Source organism: Cherax quadricarinatus, chromosome 76 (assembly GCF_038502225.1).
Source record: "Cherax quadricarinatus isolate ZL_2023a chromosome 76, ASM3850222v1, whole genome shotgun sequence".
Lineage (NCBI taxonomy): Eukaryota > Metazoa > Arthropoda > Malacostraca > Decapoda > Parastacidae > Cherax > Cherax quadricarinatus.
The window spans coordinates 5350379-5371192 of NC_091367.1; the positions used below are offsets into that span (position 1 = coordinate 5350379).

Genomic DNA, 20814 nt, shown 5'->3' on the forward strand with positions numbered 1-20814 from the left:
ACCCACCACCACTACTATCACCACCACCACCCACCACCACTACCATCACTACCACCCACCACCACTACTACAACTACCACCCACCATCAGTCGTGTTTCAATATGAACGACTCCATGACGGAGGTTGAAACGTCACTAGTCACAGTAACAGACCTCTTCAACTTTCCCCTCAGTGCCTGCGGGGTGCCAACATGACATTCGGTGGCATGTATAACATTTCCGTTGACGAGATCAACAGTGGCATGGAGTTCCTGCGGTGTATGAGTGCCGTTGACGCCCAGAAAGTGTCTCCAGACGATCTCTTCAACGTCTTCGAGGCTATCAAGGCCACCGGGAAGCCTCTGTCCATGTCAGCGGTGAGTCACTGTCCATGTCAGCGGTGAGTCACTGTCCATGTCAGCGGTGAGTCACTGTCCATGTCAGCGGTGAGTCACTGTCCATGTCAGCGGTGAGTCACTGTCCATGTCAGCGGTGAGTCACTGTCCATGTCAGCGGTAAGTCACTGTCTTGTCACTGTCATGTCAGCTGTCACTGTCCAAGCGGTGAGTCACTGTCCATGTCAGCGGTGGTCACTGTCATGTCACGGTGAGACTGTCCATGTCCCCCCATGTCAGCCACTGTTGATGCCTGCCTGGAATGAAACGCTCCCCAGCCTTGATGAAACGCTGCACTGGGCGAAACGTTGTACAAATAAAAACCTCACTGTTCTTGGGTTCATGAAGGATTCACAACAGTATTATAAATATTTCGTGTGAACAATTTTTTCTCTAGCGAAATTGTAATAATTTTTAAATCAGTTTTTTATAGTCTTTTAATATTTTAATAGGCCTAATAGGCTCAATAAACAATTTCCTCCTGCATAAAAATGTTTAAAATAGGACAGATTTTTTAATTATCCCTCTAAATTCATCAGTTCGGATACCATCTACTTCTAGATTAGATCTTCCAGTGATCTTTAAACTGCACAATCCCTTGGTTCCTATTGTAGATGTTGACATGTTGTGTTTATCAACAGTGTCGTGTGTTTACATGTTGTGTTTATCAACAGTGTCGTGTGTTTACATGTTGTGTTTATCAACAGTGTCGTGTGTTTACAGTGTCAGTGTGTGTTTACATGTTGTGTTTATCAACAGTGTCGTGTGTTTACATGTTGTGTTTATCAACAGTGTCGTGTGTTTACATGTTGTGTTTATCAACAGTGTCGTGTGTTTACATGTTGTGTTTATCAACAGTGTCGTGTGTTGACATGTTGTGTTTATCAACAGTGTCGTGTGTTTACATGTTGTGTTTATCAACAGTGTCGTGTGTTTAGAGACATGTTGGTGGAGTGGGCAGCCACTAACCTACCCAGCAACCTCACCTCACTCCAAGATGTGGCTTCACAGCTGTTCCTTCAGGATGTGACAGTAGTGCCTCCTTGTGTCTTGGTTGACCTGGGGTGAGTGACTTGTGCCTTGTTGTGTGTATGTGCTCACTTACTCACCTGTATGTGGTTGAAGGGGTTGAGTCACAGCTCGTGTGTGTGTGTGTGTGTGTGTAGGTTTAGGAGGGAGTTTTATGCAGGCTGTCTTCTGTCTGCCTCTCTCTCTCTCTTTTTTTTCTCTCACTCTCTGTCACTCACTCTCTTCGATGCTTTCTGACCCTGCCTCGCCTGGTCATGACAGGGATGCCGCACTGAAGGTCATGACCAAGCAGATGAAGAAGGTGGCGTTGATGCAGCTATGTAAGATGAACTCTGGTCTCTCCAGCATCCCACAAGACAAGCGTCGGAACTTCATCAACAGTATCGTTAATGACATGGTAAGTCCCACGTGTATGAACACGAAGAACAATTTGCCGAAATACCTTTGACTGGAAAAACGTTTTGTTCTGTGTACCGCTAAACGGTGTTCCAGTTAACCCCATTTCAACAACCCTTTGTATTTTTTGCCTTTCTGTTTATCAGCGATTCCCCATTTCACCCAACCTCTACTGTATTCTACTGTATTATTATTTCTGTAATATGATACAGTTTCTGTAAATAATATCATACTTCTTAACTGATTTAATAATTCTCCACTAACCCAATATTTCTAAGAGTAGGTTTTAAGTGTGGTTTCAATCCGTCGTGAACCACGATCAAACCCTAACATTCTGACGCTCCATTTACGATGACTCACTTTTGACTTAGATCCTCCTCACAAGAGTTCAGATCTTCCTTGTAAGGAGTTCAGAACTTTTTAGTTATAAGATCAATAAGCTCGACGTCCTGGGTGATTATAAAAACAAGATCTCTTGTTGTGATTTCGTGTTGATTACCGGTATTTATTCATGTGACTTCACTCTCTCCTCTTCCATTTCATCAACCCTCCTTCCTATCTATTCCTTCTCTTCTTTACCTTACCTGCTTCTCTTTCCTAACTACTCTCCCTACCTCCCTCCCTCCTGCCTTCCTACTCTCCCTCCCTCCCTCCTGCCTTCCTACACTCCCTCCCTCCCTCCTGCCTTCCTACTCTCCCTCCCTCCCTCCTGCCTTCCTACACTCCCTCCCTCCCTCCTGCCTTCCTACTCTCCCTTCCTCCCTCCTGCCTTCCTACTCTCCCTCCTGCCTTCCTACTCTCCCTCCTCCCTTCCTACACTCCCTCCCTCCCTCCTACTCTCCCTCCCTCCCTCCTGCCTTCCTACACTCCCTCCATCCCTCCCTCAGATGAGCGTGCCGGGAGCCAAGATAGGCATATGTGAGTTAGACATGCTGGGAAGCTGCGTCTTCGATCTCACGCCACAAAACCTCAGGATGATGAACGAACCAGCTACCATGGAGTTCATTAAACGTCTCCAGGTGAGTGTAGCTGCTCACCTATATGTACTAACCTGTATGTACTCTCCTATATGTACTCATTTGTATGTACTCTCCTATATGTACTCACCTGTATGTACTCACCAATATGTAATCACCTGTATGTACTTATACGTGCCTACAGGGGGGTCGAAGCTCAGCTCCTGGCTTCGCTTCCTGGTTTGATCCCTCGTTGCTCGGTCACAGAGGTCGTCATGAGTGTAGGAGTGAATATCTCACTACTTTTCGAGAGGGGAGGTTGGGCTCCAGCTCTTGGGGCGCTCTTCTATTGCCCATTAAACTGATAAATCCTTCCGATCTGTATAGTAAATCTGCGCTGTTTCTGTCAGGGTACGGAGGATCAAAGCCTCGTCAACCCTTGCGTTAACTGACTCACACGGGTTTACCGCATATATACTCTTCTCTCTGCATATACACTAAGAGATACACACTGAGAAATATACACCCCTCAGTGTTCATACACTGAGAAATAGACATATCTCACTATATACACAGATACACATCTCTCACGGTCTATACACACAGATACACATCTCTCACGGTCTATACACACAGATACACATCTCTCACGGTCTATACACACAGATACACATCTCTCACGGTCTATACACACAGATACACATCTCTGTATATACAGATACACATCTCTCACGGTCTATACACACAGATACACATCTCTCACTGTCTATATACACAGATACACATCTCTCACTGTATATACACACAGATACACATCTCTCACTGTCTATATACACAGATACACATCTCTCACTGTATATACACACAGATACACATCTCTCACTGTATATACACACAGATACACATCTCTCACTGTATATACACACAGATACACATCTCTCACTGTCTATATACACAGATACACATCTCTCACTGTCTATACACACAGATACACATCTCTCACTGTCTATATACACAGAGATACACATCTCTCACTGTATATACACAGAGATACACATCTCTCACTGTATATACACACAGATACACATCTCTCACTGTATATACACAGAGATACACATCTCTCACTGTATATACACACAGATACACATCTCTCACTGTATATACACACAGATACACATCTCTCACTGTATATACACACAGATACACATCTCTCACTGTATATACACACAGATACACATCTCTCACTGTATATACACATGACTTGCTGGCCTTCATAAGGGTAAAGTGTACACAATGTACTGTATGTGTGTGTTTATGTGGTTTATGGGGTTTTAATCCTATCTAGTAGATGGGTTTAAAGTATTTTCTCAGTATGTATGTATGTATGTATGTATGTGTGTATATATATATATATATATATATATATATATATATATATATATATATATATATATATATATATATATATATATATATATATATATATATATAAATATAAACCTTTGAATAATAAAAATAGTTAGGGCTCTCGTTAATAACAAAGAAAACTAGACTAAGAGAAAACGAAAATAATTTAGCACTAACTAAAGCAATGTTTTAACGTCATTGGAATCTGTTGAACCCCTCAAGGAGGGTGCATCAGTCTGCAAAAGGCTCTTGATTCAAGGAAATAGAATTATAATCCATTTTCTCGGTTGGAATCTCATTTCTCCCCATAACCCTGGCACTGCACAACCCCCTACGGGTTCAGCGTTCCCCCATAATAATGTGATAGACACAAATGAAGAACCATATATGCATATTCACGTTGAAATATGGACGTTGTGTATAGTTACTTTTTGTTTTATTGATCTGATGTCCACTAGGTTCCACGTAGCACGGTGGTACAGCGTTCTGTTCGCAACCGAAGGATCCAGGTGAAATCCTGGAGAGATGAAGGGGCAAGTCTCCTAGTACCTGCTGCCTGTGTTAGCCAACACTGATAACACCTGCTGCCTGTGTTGCCTAGCAGTGATAACACCTGCTGCCTGTGTAGCCTAGCAGTGATAACACCTGCTGCTTATGTTACCTAGCAGTGACTAAATACCTAGTATATAGTTAACTCTCGTGGGTAGCATCCTGGATATTAAGACTTGAAGACCCCAACAGAAGATGACGAATGTGTTTGGATTAATAACCCGGAGGGATTGTAACCCATAATAACCCGAGAAAGCCAGGCAGTGTGGCTTATTTCCATTGAGGTCCTTTGATTTTCTTACCCAAGATGCCACCCACAATAGTCGGCTAACACCCACGTACCTACTTTCTGTTAGGTGAACAGGAACAAACTAACAGCTAGGTACCTATTTACTGCTAAGTGAACGGGAACAAATTAATACCCGGTATGTACTTATTGATAGGTAAACAGGAACAAACTAACATCCAGGTACATATTTACTGCTAGGTGAACAGGAACAAACTAATACCCAGGTACTTGCTTACTTCTTGGTAAACAAGGACGACAGCTATAAGGAAAAAATATTTAACGTTTCCACTCATCCCGGGGTTGAACCCGGGTCCTTCAGTTACGAGCAGAAGATGCTACCACTTAAGCCACTTACAGGCTCCACTGCCTGACTTTCCTGGCTTATCCTGGGTTATTAACCCTCCGGGGTGACATTGGGTAAGGTCTCATCATCCAAGGAATTGGAGCTACCCCTCCAATACCTTGGATCAAACCTGATCACCTACCATTCCCCCAGGAATATTAATTTATCTCTCTGCATGACTAGTATAAGATAAAAGTTAGAATAAGATATAAAATAACAGCATAAGATAAGGTACGATAACACAAGATAAAATATAATTAGATAAGATCAATTCTTGTCAGAAAATCTGAACTTTGGCTGTGAAGTCACAGATTTGCTGAGTGGCCCCTGAGGGTTTATCTCTTCCTTATACATCTAATAAGGTGAGGCCACACAGATGTGGTGGGCACATGTGTAATACGTTATGTAGGATGAACCCAGGATAGCCTAAGATAACCCAGGATAACCTAAGATAACACAGGATAATCTAAGATAACCCAGGATAACCTAGGATAATCCAAGGTAACTCAATAAAGTCAAACAACATAATTAGGTCTTCTGAAGAAAAGTGAGCGATTTCTGATATTATATTATATATATATATATATATATATATATATATATATATATATATATATATATATATATATATATATATATATATATATATATATATATATATATATATATATGTCGTGCCGAATATGTAAAACTGGTCAATTAGCAAGAACTCATTTAAAATTAAGTCCATTCTAAAATTTTCTCTTATACGTTTAAAGATATATTTTTTTCATTAATGTTGATGTAAAAAATTATAATTTTGCACCAAAAAGAACTTAGAAAACTTACCTAACCTTATTATAACAAGAACAATTTATTTTAGCCTAACCCAACTAAATATATTTTAGATTTGTTTACAGTAATTTAATACTAAACAAACACAGTGAAATATATTTTTTTCGTTAGGTTCAGAATGATTTTGGCGAAATTATTGCATACACAAATTTTCACTTGTCCTATATGGCAAGATGAGCGTTGCTATTTAAGCCAAGATAGGAAGTTCTGCCTATTCGGCACGACATATATATATATATATATATATATATATATATATATATATATATATATATATATATATATATATATATATATATATATATATATATATATATATAAAGGCGAGTGGTGCGTTGAGGTATATGTGGAGGCAAAAAATGTTATCTATGGAGGCAAAGAAGGGAATGTATGAGAGTATAATAGTACCAACACTCTTATATGGGTGTGAAGCTTGGGTTGTGAATGCTGCAGCGAAGAGGTGGTTGGAGGCAGTGGAGATGTCCTGTCTAAGTGCAATGTGTGGTGTAAATATTATGCAGAAAATTCGGAGTGTGGAAATTAGGAGAAGGTGTGGAGTTAATAAAAGTATTAGTCAGAGGGCAGAAGAGGGGTTGTTGAGGTGGTTTGGTCATTTAGAGAGAATGGATCAAAGTAGAATGACATGGAGAGCGTATAAACCTGTAGGGGAAGGAAGGCGGGGTAGGGGTCCTCGAAAAGGTTGGAGGGAGGGGGTAGGGGAGGTTTTGTGGGCGAGGGGCTTGGACTTCCAGCAAGCGTGCGTGAGCGTGTTAGATAGGAGTGAATGGAGACGAATGGTATTTGGGACCAGACGAGCTGTTGGAGTGTGAGCAGGGTAATATTTAGTGAAGGGATTCAGGGAAACCGGTTATTTTTATATAGCCGAACTTGAGTCCTGGAAATGGGAAGTACAATGTCTGCACTTTAAAGGAGGGGTTTGGGATATTAGCAGTTTGGAGGGATGTGTTGTGTATCTTTATACGTATATACTTCTAAACTGTTGTATTCTGAGCACCTCTGCAAAAACAGTGATAATGTGTGAGTGTGGTGAAAATGTTGAATGATGATGAAAGTATTTTCTTTTGGGGGGATTTTCTTTCTCTCTGGGTCACCCTGCCTCGGTGGGAGATGGCCAACTTGTTAATATATATATATATATATATATATATATATATATATATATATATATATATATATATATATATATATATTGATACTAATTTATATTTATGCACAGATGAGTTTCATGAGCCCTGTACCTCCCTGTCTGGATGTAACTCAGAAACAGCAAATTGGTCAGATGATTATCACCGTCATGGGGTAAGTACGTGTGTGTGAGTATTATGGCAACGTTCCTCTCTCCAGGAGCTTGACAAAGCTCCTGGAGAGCGAAACATCAACCATGATGCTAGTTTTATCTCACAGGCAAACAAGCTTTACTGGTGCATCTCATACCACTCAAGACGTGTGGCCTTGTCTCTGTGACAGCTATGATATCAGGGTTACTGTTGAGAGAATAATGTAAACCTTGGTCATTGTCACCAACATTGGTACCTATTTATTAGACAGCATCATGGGCCTGGGACCATGATCACTTCTAACAAATATGTCCTAGTGAGTATTCAAGTGTTTTTTTTAAATCCACAATTGCCTCTCATATCTCTTCTTTCAATACATTATTCCTGTATGATAATGTATCTCTATTTGTATGCCATACACTGACTTTTCTTTTACTAAACCTAAATAAAATTACAGTGACGATCACAACAGTGACAGCAACAACAGTGACATCAACAACAGTGACAGCAACAACAGTGACAGCAACAACAATTCCCCAATCAGCACCACCGCCACTACCAATCAGCACCACCATCACTACCAGTCAGCACCACCACCACTACCAACCACCACCATTACCAATCCCCCACCACCACTACCAACCCCCCACTACTATCATCCACCACCACCACTACCAACCCTCCTACCACTACCATTCACCACCACCACTACCAACCACCACCACCACCACCACCACTATCAACCCTCCACCACCACTACCAACCCCGCACCATCATTACCAACCCCCCACCACCACTACTAATCACCACCACCACTACCAACCACAACCACCTTCTTTCGTAAGAACATAAGAATGGAGGAACACTGCAGAAGGCCTGCTGTCCCATGCGAGGCAGGTCCTTTTCAGATCCAAACCCTCTAAGAGGAATACTGGTCCAGCCTATTCCCAAGGCTACTCAGGTCTTACTTCCATACTGCTACTCACCCATACTGTGCAAGTCCCACTCAAACCTAACCCCTCTCATTCATGTATAATTGAAACTACCCAAAATTTTAGCTTGGGTAAAGTATTATCAAAAAGAGTATTATAACTGCCTTGTGACCTGTGACCTGACAGACCACCGGCGACCTGGAAGGATGCAAGTGACATCAGCTGTCTCCTGGACACACTGTCCAGCACCTCCTTGATGTCCATCCCTCCTGAAGTCTTCATTTCCGTCAACTGCAAACCTTTGACAACCCACTTCGAGGATGGTCAGCCGGTGAGTCATGGGGAAGAGTAATGAAGGGGAGGGGGAAGAGGATGATGATGGGGGTAGGAGGATGAGGATGGGGGGATGAGGAGGGGATGAGTAACAATGGAGGTAGGAGAGAAAGTAAACAAATCTGACACTTAATAGGAACACAAGTTAGGAACACTGCAGCAGGCCTAATGGCCCATACTAGGCAGGTCTTTCTCTTACCCAAACCCATTAACAAAAATATCTGCCCAACCCATTTTTCAATGCTACCCATGGAACAATAAGTTTTGATAACCTTATTAACTCTAACAACTTCTTCCTGGTGCTGGACCTTTTTCACTTATGCATTACAGACACGATATTAATAATTCGCAATATCTGCAGGATATGTGTAAGACCAACGCCAAGGCGTCGTACAAGAAGATGAGTGAGATGCAGGCGTCGAATTGCATCAACTTGAGGAACACAGGTGAGCGTACATCACCGTGTGGTCGTACATCACCGTGTGGTCGTACATCACCGTGTGGTCGTACACCACCGTGTGGTCGTACACCACCGTGTGGTCGTACATCACCGTGTGGTCGTACACCACCGTGTGGTCGTACATCACCGTGTGGTCGTACATCACCGTGTGGTCGTACACCACCGTGTGGTCGTACACCACCGTGTGGTCGTACATCACCGTGTGGTCGTACACCACCGTGTGGTCGTACATCACCGTGTGGTCGTACATCACCGTGTGGTCGTACACCACCGTGTGGTCGTACATCACCGTGTGGTCGTACACCACCGTGTGGTCGTACATCTTAGTTAAGGTCTCACGAAAGTCGTACAATGGTCGTGAAAAGCTCCCGAGGTGTCATAGCCCTTGCTTTATCTAAGAATGGCTGCACGCAGCTATCAACATGCTACAAATTCGGTATTCTCTGAGTTTCTGGTTGTGACTGTCAGCTCCCACGATCACTGTACCGAGAATGACTGTACTCGCATGATGGAAGGCGCTTCTACTGCACTGTGTGTGTATCATTGCTCTCACAGCTCTCAATGATTATACGAATAAAAGTGAGATGCATAGTATCAGACCTTACCAAGATGTATAAAATTTAGGTAAAGCATATCCTTGAGACTTCTCTTACACTTCTTGATACCAAGCCAAGAAGACTGTCATATTTAACGTTATGATATATATATATATATATATATATATATATATATATATATATATATATATATATATATATATATATATATATATATGCAAGGAATTCGCAAGAGCAGGCGAAATATACACAAACACTGATCTCTGGCTGATGCATGCAGGGGATGAGATGGAAAGCTGTAAGCCTTCTCCCTGAAAGCTGGCTGCCTTGGATCAACGTGTAGCGCAATCTGCACGCCAAGGTATTGTCCAGTGTGGTGAGATTGGTATAGCACCGCGTACCATGTTCCAAGGTTCGTAGGTTCGAGTCTCCTTCAGCCAGAAATCAGTATATATATATATATATATATATATATATATATATATATATATATATATATATATATATATATATATATATATATATATATATATATATATTATTAATTTGAACATGATACAGAGTAGTACAAATGAATACAGTTAAGAGCAGCATGCCAAAGCCCCTTGTATGCAGAACATTATAGGCAGCTTAAAATTAACTTAAGATTAACTAAGCAATGATATATTCAGTGGTAAAACATTAATGTAAACACATAACAATTAAGCACAAATGAGTATTACAAAGACAGGTCATATGGTCATTTACTGTGTTGCTGAGCATTCAGTAGAACGGAGTATTCTGTTAGGTAATGTAATTAAAAAATAACAAAATTTGATTGGGTATCAGGTTAAACATTTATGAGATACAGTTATGAGAAACATTTATGAGATATAATTTTTAAGATATATATGTAGATATATGGGACCAGGTCATGTGTGGAGCACGTGGATGGTCATAGTCTGAAAGATATGCCAAGAACTGAGGTCACCTGATTGACAAGTCATAAGAGAGAACTATTAATTTAGTCACGATGCTGAACATGCTAAAGCTTCCCGTGCTTTATGTTGGCTATGTCTGATGCAGCAGTGAACGCTGCCTCTAGACATCGTCGCTTCCGCAAGTCATTCTCCTTAATGATTTGGCGTTCTTTATCCCACGTCATGAGGCTTCCATGTGAATTTTGATGTATGACACCTCATGAAAGTGACTGAAGCTGGACTGATTATTAAGACAAATGACTTGCACAAGCGGAGATGTCTAGAGGCAGCCGCGATGAAGGCTGCATCAAATACGCTTCGTCCAGAACGCAGGTTAGATTAACACATCCGAGATTTTGACTCGTTTGAGCTGCCAGTAAGCGACTTGCTTCTATAAGAATTGTTGTAGTCAGCAAATTGTGACATATTTATATATTTATCTATTTTTGGTACCATAGTTGACCCATTGTGAACCTATTTCTTTCCCCAAGAGTGTAAACCTACTACTACTACTATTATTGCTACTACTACTGTTATTATTACTACTGCAACTACTACTACTGTTACCACTACTGCTGTTACTTCTACTATTACTACTACTACTACTACTATTACTGCTACTACTACTACTACTGTTAATACTATTACTACTACTATTGTTACTACTACTGCTACTACTACTACTGTTACTACTACAATTACTTATACTACTACTACTACTACTAATAATAATAATAATAATAATAATAATAATAAGAGAATAATAATTGTAGTGAAGTTAGATGTCCGGTTATTACAGTGGGTTCAGGCACCAATTGTGACAAAATCCTGTGCAATGGCCTGGCTGTCATGACCTCTGCTGATATCAATAGCCTACAGCTGCAGGATGTCTATGACAACCTCGCTGACCTCGCAGCCCAGGAGATGACCATGGCCCAAGCCCAGGTAAGCCAGACAGAAGATCAAGCCTCCACCACTTCTTGTACTGGGTTAATCACGTGAGTTTTAGAGTATATATATAATTTATATTATCTGTTTGTCTAATTTATTTTTAGTGCTACCCGAGGTGTGTCTCAATGACCCTATTAGGCAAGTTGTTCCACTTATCTACAACTATACTGCCGAACCTGGACTATCCTACACCCTTCCTACGTCTGGATCCAATCAACTTAAATCCAGTGTTGAGAGTTCTCTCTTGGTTAGGTATTCTTAGCATTATATTCTTTGTTTAAACCCGTCTGCCACATATATTCTTCAATCAAATTTCCTCTCAGTATTCTTACCCACATGTTAAGGTCTGACGTAATTCACTTAGCCTTACCTACGCAAGAACAACGTAAAGGAGGAACACAGCAGCAAGCCTACTTGCCCATACCTGGCACATCTTCCTCAAACCCAAACCCCAGTAACCAAAATATTCGCCTAACCCAATAACCAAAATATTCGCCTAACCCATAATAATGTGTGACCTTATCCACAGGCTCTGTTAACGAAAGTCAGACAGTTAAGCAGCCAAGGCAACCTGACCACGGATAACCTTAACAACCTGGGTTACATCTACCAGGCCTTCACCGCCAATGATATGGCCAACCTCAACTGGACCAACCCGAGAGCCAAGTCAATGATCTACCAGATTGGTAGAATGAAAATGATGCCTGACGATGTGGTAAGTGGTAGACCTGAAGCTCTAGTGGGGAGAGATGGGGAAGATGTGGAGAGATGGGAAAGTTGTACATAAATGGTATATAATATCGACAAGATGAATAATTAGATACACGTGCTACACATCAATACATACATATATGAAGAACAACCACTGTGAAAAAATAGTGAAATTCCAAACGATTTCGTGACTTCTCACATTATTTGCCTACAGTCTTGTCCACTTACTCGCACTCTGCCCATTCAGATGACAGCCGCCAAGGACCAGATCCTGTCACTGTACCAGACTCCCCCCAACATGAACTCTCAGGACCTGATGTTACTGGGTCAGATAATCTGTGTCTTCACCCAGAGTCAGATTAATAACATCCCCGTCAGTGCCTTCCTGTGAGTACCTGCTGGAGGAGGAGGAAGATGAGGAGGAAGGAGAGAAGGAGAAGAAAACAGAATGATAGCAAAGAAAAAATGAATGGAGATAAAGTATAAGTGTTTGTGTGTGTTTACCAATTTCAGATTGCACGGGTCGATTCACGGCTCCAGTGTGTGTGTGTGTGTATTACACTCCCATTACTACTAATTATCAAACAAATTTACTACTGTAACTATCTCACCCATAGCAGCTACAACACTTGCAACAACTATCACACACCTACTAACACAACCACAACTACAACTGTTGTTGACTTACAGAGGAGCCATGAGGTACCTGGGAATACTGAACTGCAACAACAAGAATGGCACTGTCTACCTGGCACAGATGGCCCTCGCTGCTTACAAGAGTGACAACAGAGACCTGCCTTACTGGGATGGTGCCACGGTGAGGGAGGGGTTATGGAAGGGGTGAACGAGGGGTGAGGGAAGGGGTGAGGGCAAGGGGTGATGGAAAGGGTGAGGGTGGGGTGAGGGAAGGGGTGAGGGGAAGGGCTGAGGGAAGGGTGAGGGAGTGGGTGAGGGGAAGGGGTGAGGGAAAGGGTGAGGGGGAGGAGTGAGGGAAGGGGTGAGGGAAGGGGTGAGGGAGGGGGTGAGGGAAGGGGTGAAGGAGGGAGTGAGGAAGAAAGAGGATGAGGGAAGGCCCAAACAAACCTTAATTACTAAACAGATTTTGAGTATATAAAAAACACTGGACCAACATTTTGGACGATTGTAATGGGGAACAACGTTCACTGTTCTTCCGTTCTTAGACAACAGCTCATCGTTGGATTAACAAGGAACACAAGAGGAGCACTGCAGCAGGCCTACTGGCCCATGCTAGACAGATCCTTCTTAAAGGTGATTAACTACTCTTCGCAAGAGTAGCGTGTCTCTGACGCTCTTACAGGACGGAGGATCAAGCCTCCATCACTCCTTAAATATCCCATGCAGGTTTACAGCCTCGCTTAAATATTCTTTATAATAATAATAATATTAATAATAATAATTACCACCAAAAAGTATTAATGCGGGATAACCCAGATGGCTTTCCTGTGATCTGAACCTCAGGATAACCCCCAGATGGCTTTCCTGTGATCTGAACCTCAGGATAACCCCCAGATGGCTTTCCTGTGATCTGAACCTCAAGATAACCCCCAGATGGCTTTCCTATGATCTGAACCTCAGGATAACCCCCAGATGGCTTTCCTGTGATCTGAACCTCAGGATAAGCCCCAGATGGCTTTCCTGTGATCTGAACCTCAGGATAACCCCCAGATGGCTTTCCTGTGATCTGAACCTCAGGATAACCCCCAGATGGCTTTCCTGTGATCTGAACCTCAGGATAACCCCCAGATGGCTTTCCTGTGATCCGAACCTCAGGATAACCCCCAGATGGCTTTCCTGTGATCTGAACCTCAGGATAACCCCCAGATGGCTTTCCTGTGATCTGAACCTCAGGATAACCCCCAGATGGCTTTCCTGTGATCTGAACCTCAGGATAACCCCCAGATGGCTTTCCTGTGATCTGAGCCTCAGGATAACCCCCAGATGGCTTTCCTGTGATCTGAACCTCAGGATAACCCCCAGATGGCTTTCCTGTGATCTGAACCTCAGGATAACCCCCAGATGGCTTTCCTGTGATCTGAACCTCAGGATAACCCCCAGATGGCTTTCCTGTGATCTGAGCCTCAGGATAACCCCCAGATGGCTTTCCTGTGATCTGAACCTCAGGATAACCCCCAGATGGCTTTCCTGTGATCTGAACCTCAGGATAACCCCCAGATGGCTTTCCTGTGATCTGAACCTCAGGATAACCCCCAGATGGCTTTCCTGTGATCTGAACCTCAGGATAACCCCCAGATGGCTTTCCTGTGATCTGAACCTCAGGATAACCCCCAGATGGCTTTCCTGTGATCTGAGCCTCAGGATAACCCCCAGATGGCTTTCCTGTGATCTGAACCTCAGGATAACCCCCAGATGGCTTTCCTGTGATCTGAGCCTCAGGATAACCCCCAGATGGCTTTCCTGTGATCTGAACCTCAGGATAACCCCCAGATGGCTTTCCTGTGATCTGAACCTCAAGATAACCCCCAGATGGCTTTCCTATGATCTGAACCTCAGGATAACCCCCAGATGGCTTTCCTGTGATCTGAACCTCAGGATAACCCCCAGATGGCTTTCCTGTGATCCGAACCTCAGGATAAGCCCCAGATGGCTTTCCTGTGATCTGAACCTCAGGATAAGCCCCAGATGGCTTTCCTGTGATCTGAACCTCAGGATAAGCCCCAGATGGCTTTCCTGTGATCTGAACCTCAGGATAAGCCCCAGATGGCTTTCCTGTGATCTGAACCTCAGGATAAGCCCCAGATGGCTTTCCTGTGATCTGAACCTCAGGATAACCCCCAGATGGCTTTCCTGTGATCTGAACCTCAAGATAACCCCCAGATGGCTTTCCTATGATCTGAACCTCAGGATAACCCCCAGATGGCTTTCCTGTGATCTGAACCTCAGGATAACCCCCAGATGGCTTTCCTGTGATCCGAACCTCAGGATAAGCCCCAGATGGCTTTCCTGTGATCTGAACCTCAGGATAAGCCCCAGATGGCTTTCCTGTGATCTGAACCTCAGGATAAGCCCCAGATGGCTTTCCTGTGATCTGAACCTCAGGATAAGCCCCAGATGGCTTTCCTGTGATCTGAACCTCAGGATAAGCCCCAGATGGCTTTCCTGTGATCTGAACCTCAGGATAACCCCCAGATGGCTTTCCTGTGATCTGAACCTCAGGATAAGCCCCAGATGGCTTTCCTGTGATCTGAACCTCAGGATAAGCCCCAGATGGCTTTCCTGTGATCTGAACCTCAGGATAAGCCCCAGATGGCTTTCCTGTGATCTGAACCTCAGGATAACCCCCAGATGGCTTTCCTGTGATCTGAACCTCAGGATAACCCCCAGATGGCTTTCCTGTGATCTGAACCTCAGGATAACCCCCATATGGCTTTCCTGTGATCTGAGCCTCAGGATAACCCCCAGATGGCTTTCCTGTGATCTGAACCTCAGGATAACCCCCAGATGGCTTTCCTGTGATCTGAACCTCAGGATAACCCCTAGATGGCTTTCCTGCCATTACAAACCCAGGATAAGCCAGACAGAGTGGCGCTAACCAATGCTACCACTTGTGTTCCCGATAACAGATGAGTGAGATGGGTCTCCTGATGGGCGGACTTGGACCGGAGCAACTGACTGCCATCCCTCCCCAGGCCTACTCTGGACTCACCTCGGCTGGTGTCAAGTCCATCGCACCGGGGGCCCTCAAGGTGAGTGCCTGGTCTTCAAGGTGAGTGCCTGGCCCTCAAGGTGAGTGCCTGGCCCTCAAGGTGAGTGCCTGGCCCTCAAGGTGAGTGCCTGGTCTTCAAGGTGAGTGCCTGGTCTTCAAGGTGAGTGCCTGGCCCTCAAGGTGAGTGCCTGGTCCTCAAGGTGAGTGCCTGGTCTTCAAGGTGAGTGCCTGGCCCTCAAGGTGAGTGCCTGGCCCTCAAGGTGAGTGCCTGGCCCTCAAGGTGAGTGCCTGGTCTTCAAGGTGAGTGCCTGGCCCTCAAGGTGAGTGCCTGGCCCTCAAGGTGAGTGCCTGGCCCTCAAGGTGAGTGCCTGGCCCTCAAGGTGAGTGCCTGGCCCTCAAGGTGAGTGCCTGGCCCTCAAGGTGAGTGCCTGGTCTTCAAGGTGAGTGCCTGGCCCTCAAGGTGAGTGCCTGGCCCTCAAGGTGAGTGCCTGGCCCTCAAGGTGAGTGCCTGGTCTTCAAGGTGAGTGCCTGGTCTTCAAGGTGAGTGCCTGGCGCTCAAGGTGAGTGCCTGGTCCTCAAGGTGAGTGCCTGGTCTTCAAGGTGAGTGCCTGGTCCTCAAGGTGAGTGCCTGGTCTTCAAGGTGAGTGCCTGGTCCTCAAGGTGCGTGCCTGGTCTTCAAGGTGAGTGCCTGGTCTTCAAGGTGAGTGCCTGGCCCTCAAGGTGAGTGCCTGGCCCTCAAGGTTAGTGCCTGACCCTCAAGGTGAGTGCCTGACCCTCAAGGTGACTGCCTGACCCTCAAGGTGAGTGCCTGACCCTCAAGGTGAGTGCCTGACCCTCAAGGTGAGTGCCTGACCCTCAAGGTGAGTGCCTGACCCTCAAGGTGAGTGCCTGACCCTCAAGGTGAGTGCCTGGCCCTCAAGGTGAGTGCCTGGCCCTCAAGGTGAGTGCCTGGTCTTCAAGGTGAGTGCCTGACCCTCAAGGTGAGTGCCTGGCCCTCAAGGTGAGTGCCTGACCCTCAAGGTGAGTGCCTGACCCTCAAGGTGAGTGCCTGGCCCTCAAGGTGAGTGCCTGACCCTCAAGGTGAGTGCCTGGCCCTCAAGGTGAGTGCCTGACCCTCAAGGTGAGTGCCTGGCCCTCAAGGTGAGTGCCTGACCCTCAAGGTGAGTGCCTGGCCCTCAAGGTGAGTGCCTGACCCTCAAGGTGAGTGCCTGACCCTCAAGGTGAGTGCCTGACCCTCAAGGTGAGTGCCTGACCCTCAAGGTGAGTGCCTGACCCTCAAGGTGAGTGCCTGACCCTCAAGGTGAGTGCCTGACCCTCAAGGTGAGTGCCTGGTCCTCAAGGTGAGTGCCTGGCCCTCAAGGTGAGTGCCTGACCCTCAAGGTGAGTGCCTGACCCTCAAGGTGAGTGCCTGACCCTCAAGGTGAGTGCCTGACCCTCAAGGTGAGTGCCTGGTCCTCAAGGTGAGTGCCTGGTCTTCAAGGTGAGTGCCTGGTCCTCAAGGTGAGTGCCTGGTCTTCAAGGTGAGTGCCTGGTCTTCAAGGTGAGTGCCTGGCCCTCAAGGTGAGTGCCTGGCCCTCAAGGTGAGTGCCTGGCCCTCAAGGTGAGTGCCTGGCCCTCAAGGTGAGTGCCTGACCCTCAAGGTGAGTGCCTGACCCTCAATGTGAGTGCCTGACCCTCAAGGTGAGTGCCTGGCCCTCAAGGTGAGTGCCTGACCCTCAAGGTGACTGCCTGACCCTCAAGGTGAGTGCCTGACCCTCAAGGTTAGTGCCTGTCCCTTAAGGTGAGTGCCTGACCCTCAAGGTTAGTGCCTGACCCTCAAGGTGAGTGCCTGACCCTCAAGGTGAGTGCCTGACCCTCAAGGTGAGTGCCTGACCCTCAAGGTTAGTGCCTGACCCTCAAAGTGAGTGCCTGACCCTCAAGGTGAGTGCCTGACCCTCAAGGTGAGTGCCTGACCCTCAAGGTGAGTGCCTGACCCTCAAGGTGAGTGCCTGACCCTCAAGGTGAGTGCCTGACCCTCAAGGTGAGTGCCTGGCCCTCAAGATGAGTGCCAGGAAATATAATAATAATAATAATAATAATAATAATAATTATGATAATATAAAGATAAAATAAAAATAATCATAGCAATGATAATAACATATACACAAGAAATAAAATTATAATTATTAATATTATTATTATTATTATTATTATTATTATTATTATTATTATTATTATTATTATTATTATTATTATTATTTAAGAGAGTAGGGGAAGTACCATGTAGTAACCAGCTTTGATCCGAGGGGAGGGGGGGGGAGAAGAGAGTGATTCCAAGTCAGTGGATCAAGAGCTCTCCTTGTTGCAGGCACTGAAGGTGGCACAGATCCAGAACTTGAGTCCATCTACTGCCGCTGCCATCACCCCGGACCAGATGGCACAGTTCAACACTGAGATGATGGTGGCACTGAATAGAGTACTGCCATCTACTTCCCCAAGGAGCAGTGCCACTAGTAAGTACTCACTAGTACCAGAGGGACAGTGCCACTAGTAAGTACTCACTAGTACCATAGGGACAGTGATACTAGTAAGTACTCACTAGTACCAGAGGGACAGTGATACTAGTAAGGAGTCACTAGTAATAGAGGGACAGTGACACTAGTAAGTACTCACTAGTACCAGAGGGACAGTGGCACCAGTAAGGAGTCACTAGTAATAGAGGGACAGTGACACTAGTAAGTACTCACTAGTACCAGAGGGACAGTGGCACCAGTAAGGAGTCACTAGTAATAGAGGGACAGTGACACTAGTAAGTACTCACTAGTACCAGAGGGACAGTGGCACCAGTAAGGAGTCACTAGTAATAGAGGGACAGTGACACTAGTAAGTACTCACTAGTACCAGAGGGACAGTGACACCAGTAAGGAGTCACTAGTACTAGAGGGACAGTGACACTAGTAAGTACTCACTAGTACTAGAGGGACAGTGACACTAGTAAGTACTCACTAGTACTAGAGGGACAGTTACACTAGTAAGGGGTCACTAATACTAGAGGGACAGTGACACCAGTAAGTATTCACTAGTACTAGAGGGACAGTGACACTAGTAAGGGGTCACTAGTACTAGAGGGACAGTGACGCCAGTAAGTACTCACTAGTACTAGAGGGACAGTGACACTAGTAATTACTCACTAGTACTAGAGGGACAGTGACACTAGTAATTACTCCCTAGTACTAGAGGGGCAGTGACACTAGTAAGTACTCACTAGTACTAGAGGGACAGTGACACTAGTAGTACTCACTAGTACTAGAGACAATGACACTAGTAAGGAGTCATTAGTACTAGAGGGACAGTGACACTAGTAAGGAGTCACTAGTACTAGAGCGACAGTGACACCAGTGAGTACCCACTAGTACTAGAGAGACAGTGACACTAGTAAGGAGTCACTAATACTAGAGGGACAGTGACACTAGTAAGGAGTCACTAGTACTAGAGGGACAGTGACACCAGTAAGTACTCACTAGTACTAGAGGGATAGTGACACCAGTAAATGTACTCTGGTATGATTTTATATTTGTACTCTTTTGTTTTCAGGTCACTGTATATCCGGGTTCCTGGGAGGGTTGTCACTGTTGCTGGCACTGTTGCTGGCTTAGACAACTGCCAACACCCGCTACTCAACACCCGCACAGACACCGAAGGATAACACGGGAGGTCCCCGACTTGTGGACGCCTCAAGTTAAACCCGCGTCAACACGATATCAGAAATCAATTAACTGTTTTTTCACGACTGACGATCAGTGTTTAAACATTCGTAAATCATTTACAGTTGTTTTGGTGCGACTGTTTGTAAGTTAGGTTGAAAATGGGATGAAATACCGACTAGTTGAATTGGGTATCTTCAGTCAAATACAGAGGCAGCAGGTGTAGTAGTAGTAGTAGTGGACTGGAGAGAAAGTAGTCAGTCCCTCAGTCTGGAGACATGAGGTGGTCAGTCCCTCAGTCTGGAGACATGAGGTGGTCAGTCCCTCAGTCTGGAGACATGAGGTGGTCAGTCCCTCAGTCTGGAGACATGAGGTGGTCAGTCCCTCAGTCTGGAGACATGAGGTGGTCAGTCCCTCAGCCTGGAGATATGAGATGGTCAGTCCCTCAGCCTGGAGATATGAGATGGTCAGTCCCTCAGCCTGGAGAAGAGTTGAGTTCCATGGAGGTCAACTCTTCTCCAGACTGAGGGACTAATTACATAATCCTCAATTCACTACTACACCTGCTGCCTCTGTATCTGACTGAAGAAGTGTACTGTGTGGCATCAAGAAAGACACACACGTGTTGCACATGTGTCTTTATCTGACAGTGTCAACACCAGCCACACATCTGACTCACTCAACCTCACATATACACCGTCTTAAGTAAAAGGACACAAGTGCAACTCATGCCACATTTTTATTGTGGCAACGTTTCGCTCTCCACGAGCTTTATTGTCGCAACGTTTCGGTCTCCACGAGCTTTATCAAGTCGTCTATATATATATATATATATATATATATATATATATATATATATATATATATATATATATATATATATATATATATATATATATATATATATATATATATATATATACATATATATATATATATATATATATATATATATATATATATATATATATATATATATATAACATATATATATATAATTTTTAAAGTGCCTTAAATTTTCTATCTATCTATCTATCTATCTATCTATCTATCTATATATATATATAT

At 44.4% G+C, this 20814-nt stretch overlaps 1 protein-coding gene across 2 annotated transcripts in view; it reads left to right on the forward strand.

Annotated features, from left to right (window-relative positions):
* Positions 1–20013, forward strand: part of LOC128703605 (uncharacterized) — a 76819-nt gene extending 56806 nt beyond the window's left edge. Inside the window, exons 14-27 of one of the 2 annotated variants that reach the window (XM_070101195.1) lie at positions 174–356; positions 1299–1438; positions 1665–1800; positions 2687–2818; positions 7415–7497; positions 8594–8738; positions 9102–9186; positions 11516–11661; positions 12197–12382; positions 12626–12765; positions 13069–13195; positions 15981–16103; positions 18411–18555; positions 19637–20013. In XM_070101195.1, coding sequence (XP_069957296.1) covers positions 174–356; positions 1299–1438; positions 1665–1800; positions 2687–2818; positions 7415–7497; positions 8594–8738; positions 9102–9186; positions 11516–11661; positions 12197–12382; positions 12626–12765; positions 13069–13195; positions 15981–16103; positions 18411–18555; positions 19637–19698 — 1833 coding nt within the window. In that variant the 3' untranslated portion in view covers positions 19699–20013. The remainder of the gene's footprint in view (positions 1–173; positions 357–1298; positions 1439–1664; positions 1801–2686; positions 2819–7414; positions 7498–8593; positions 8739–9101; positions 9187–11515; positions 11662–12196; positions 12383–12625; positions 12766–13068; positions 13196–15980; positions 16104–18410; positions 18556–19636) is intronic. The other variant, XM_070101194.1, reaches the window with a different exon arrangement.
* The last annotated feature ends 801 nt before the right edge of the window (positions 20014–20814 follow it).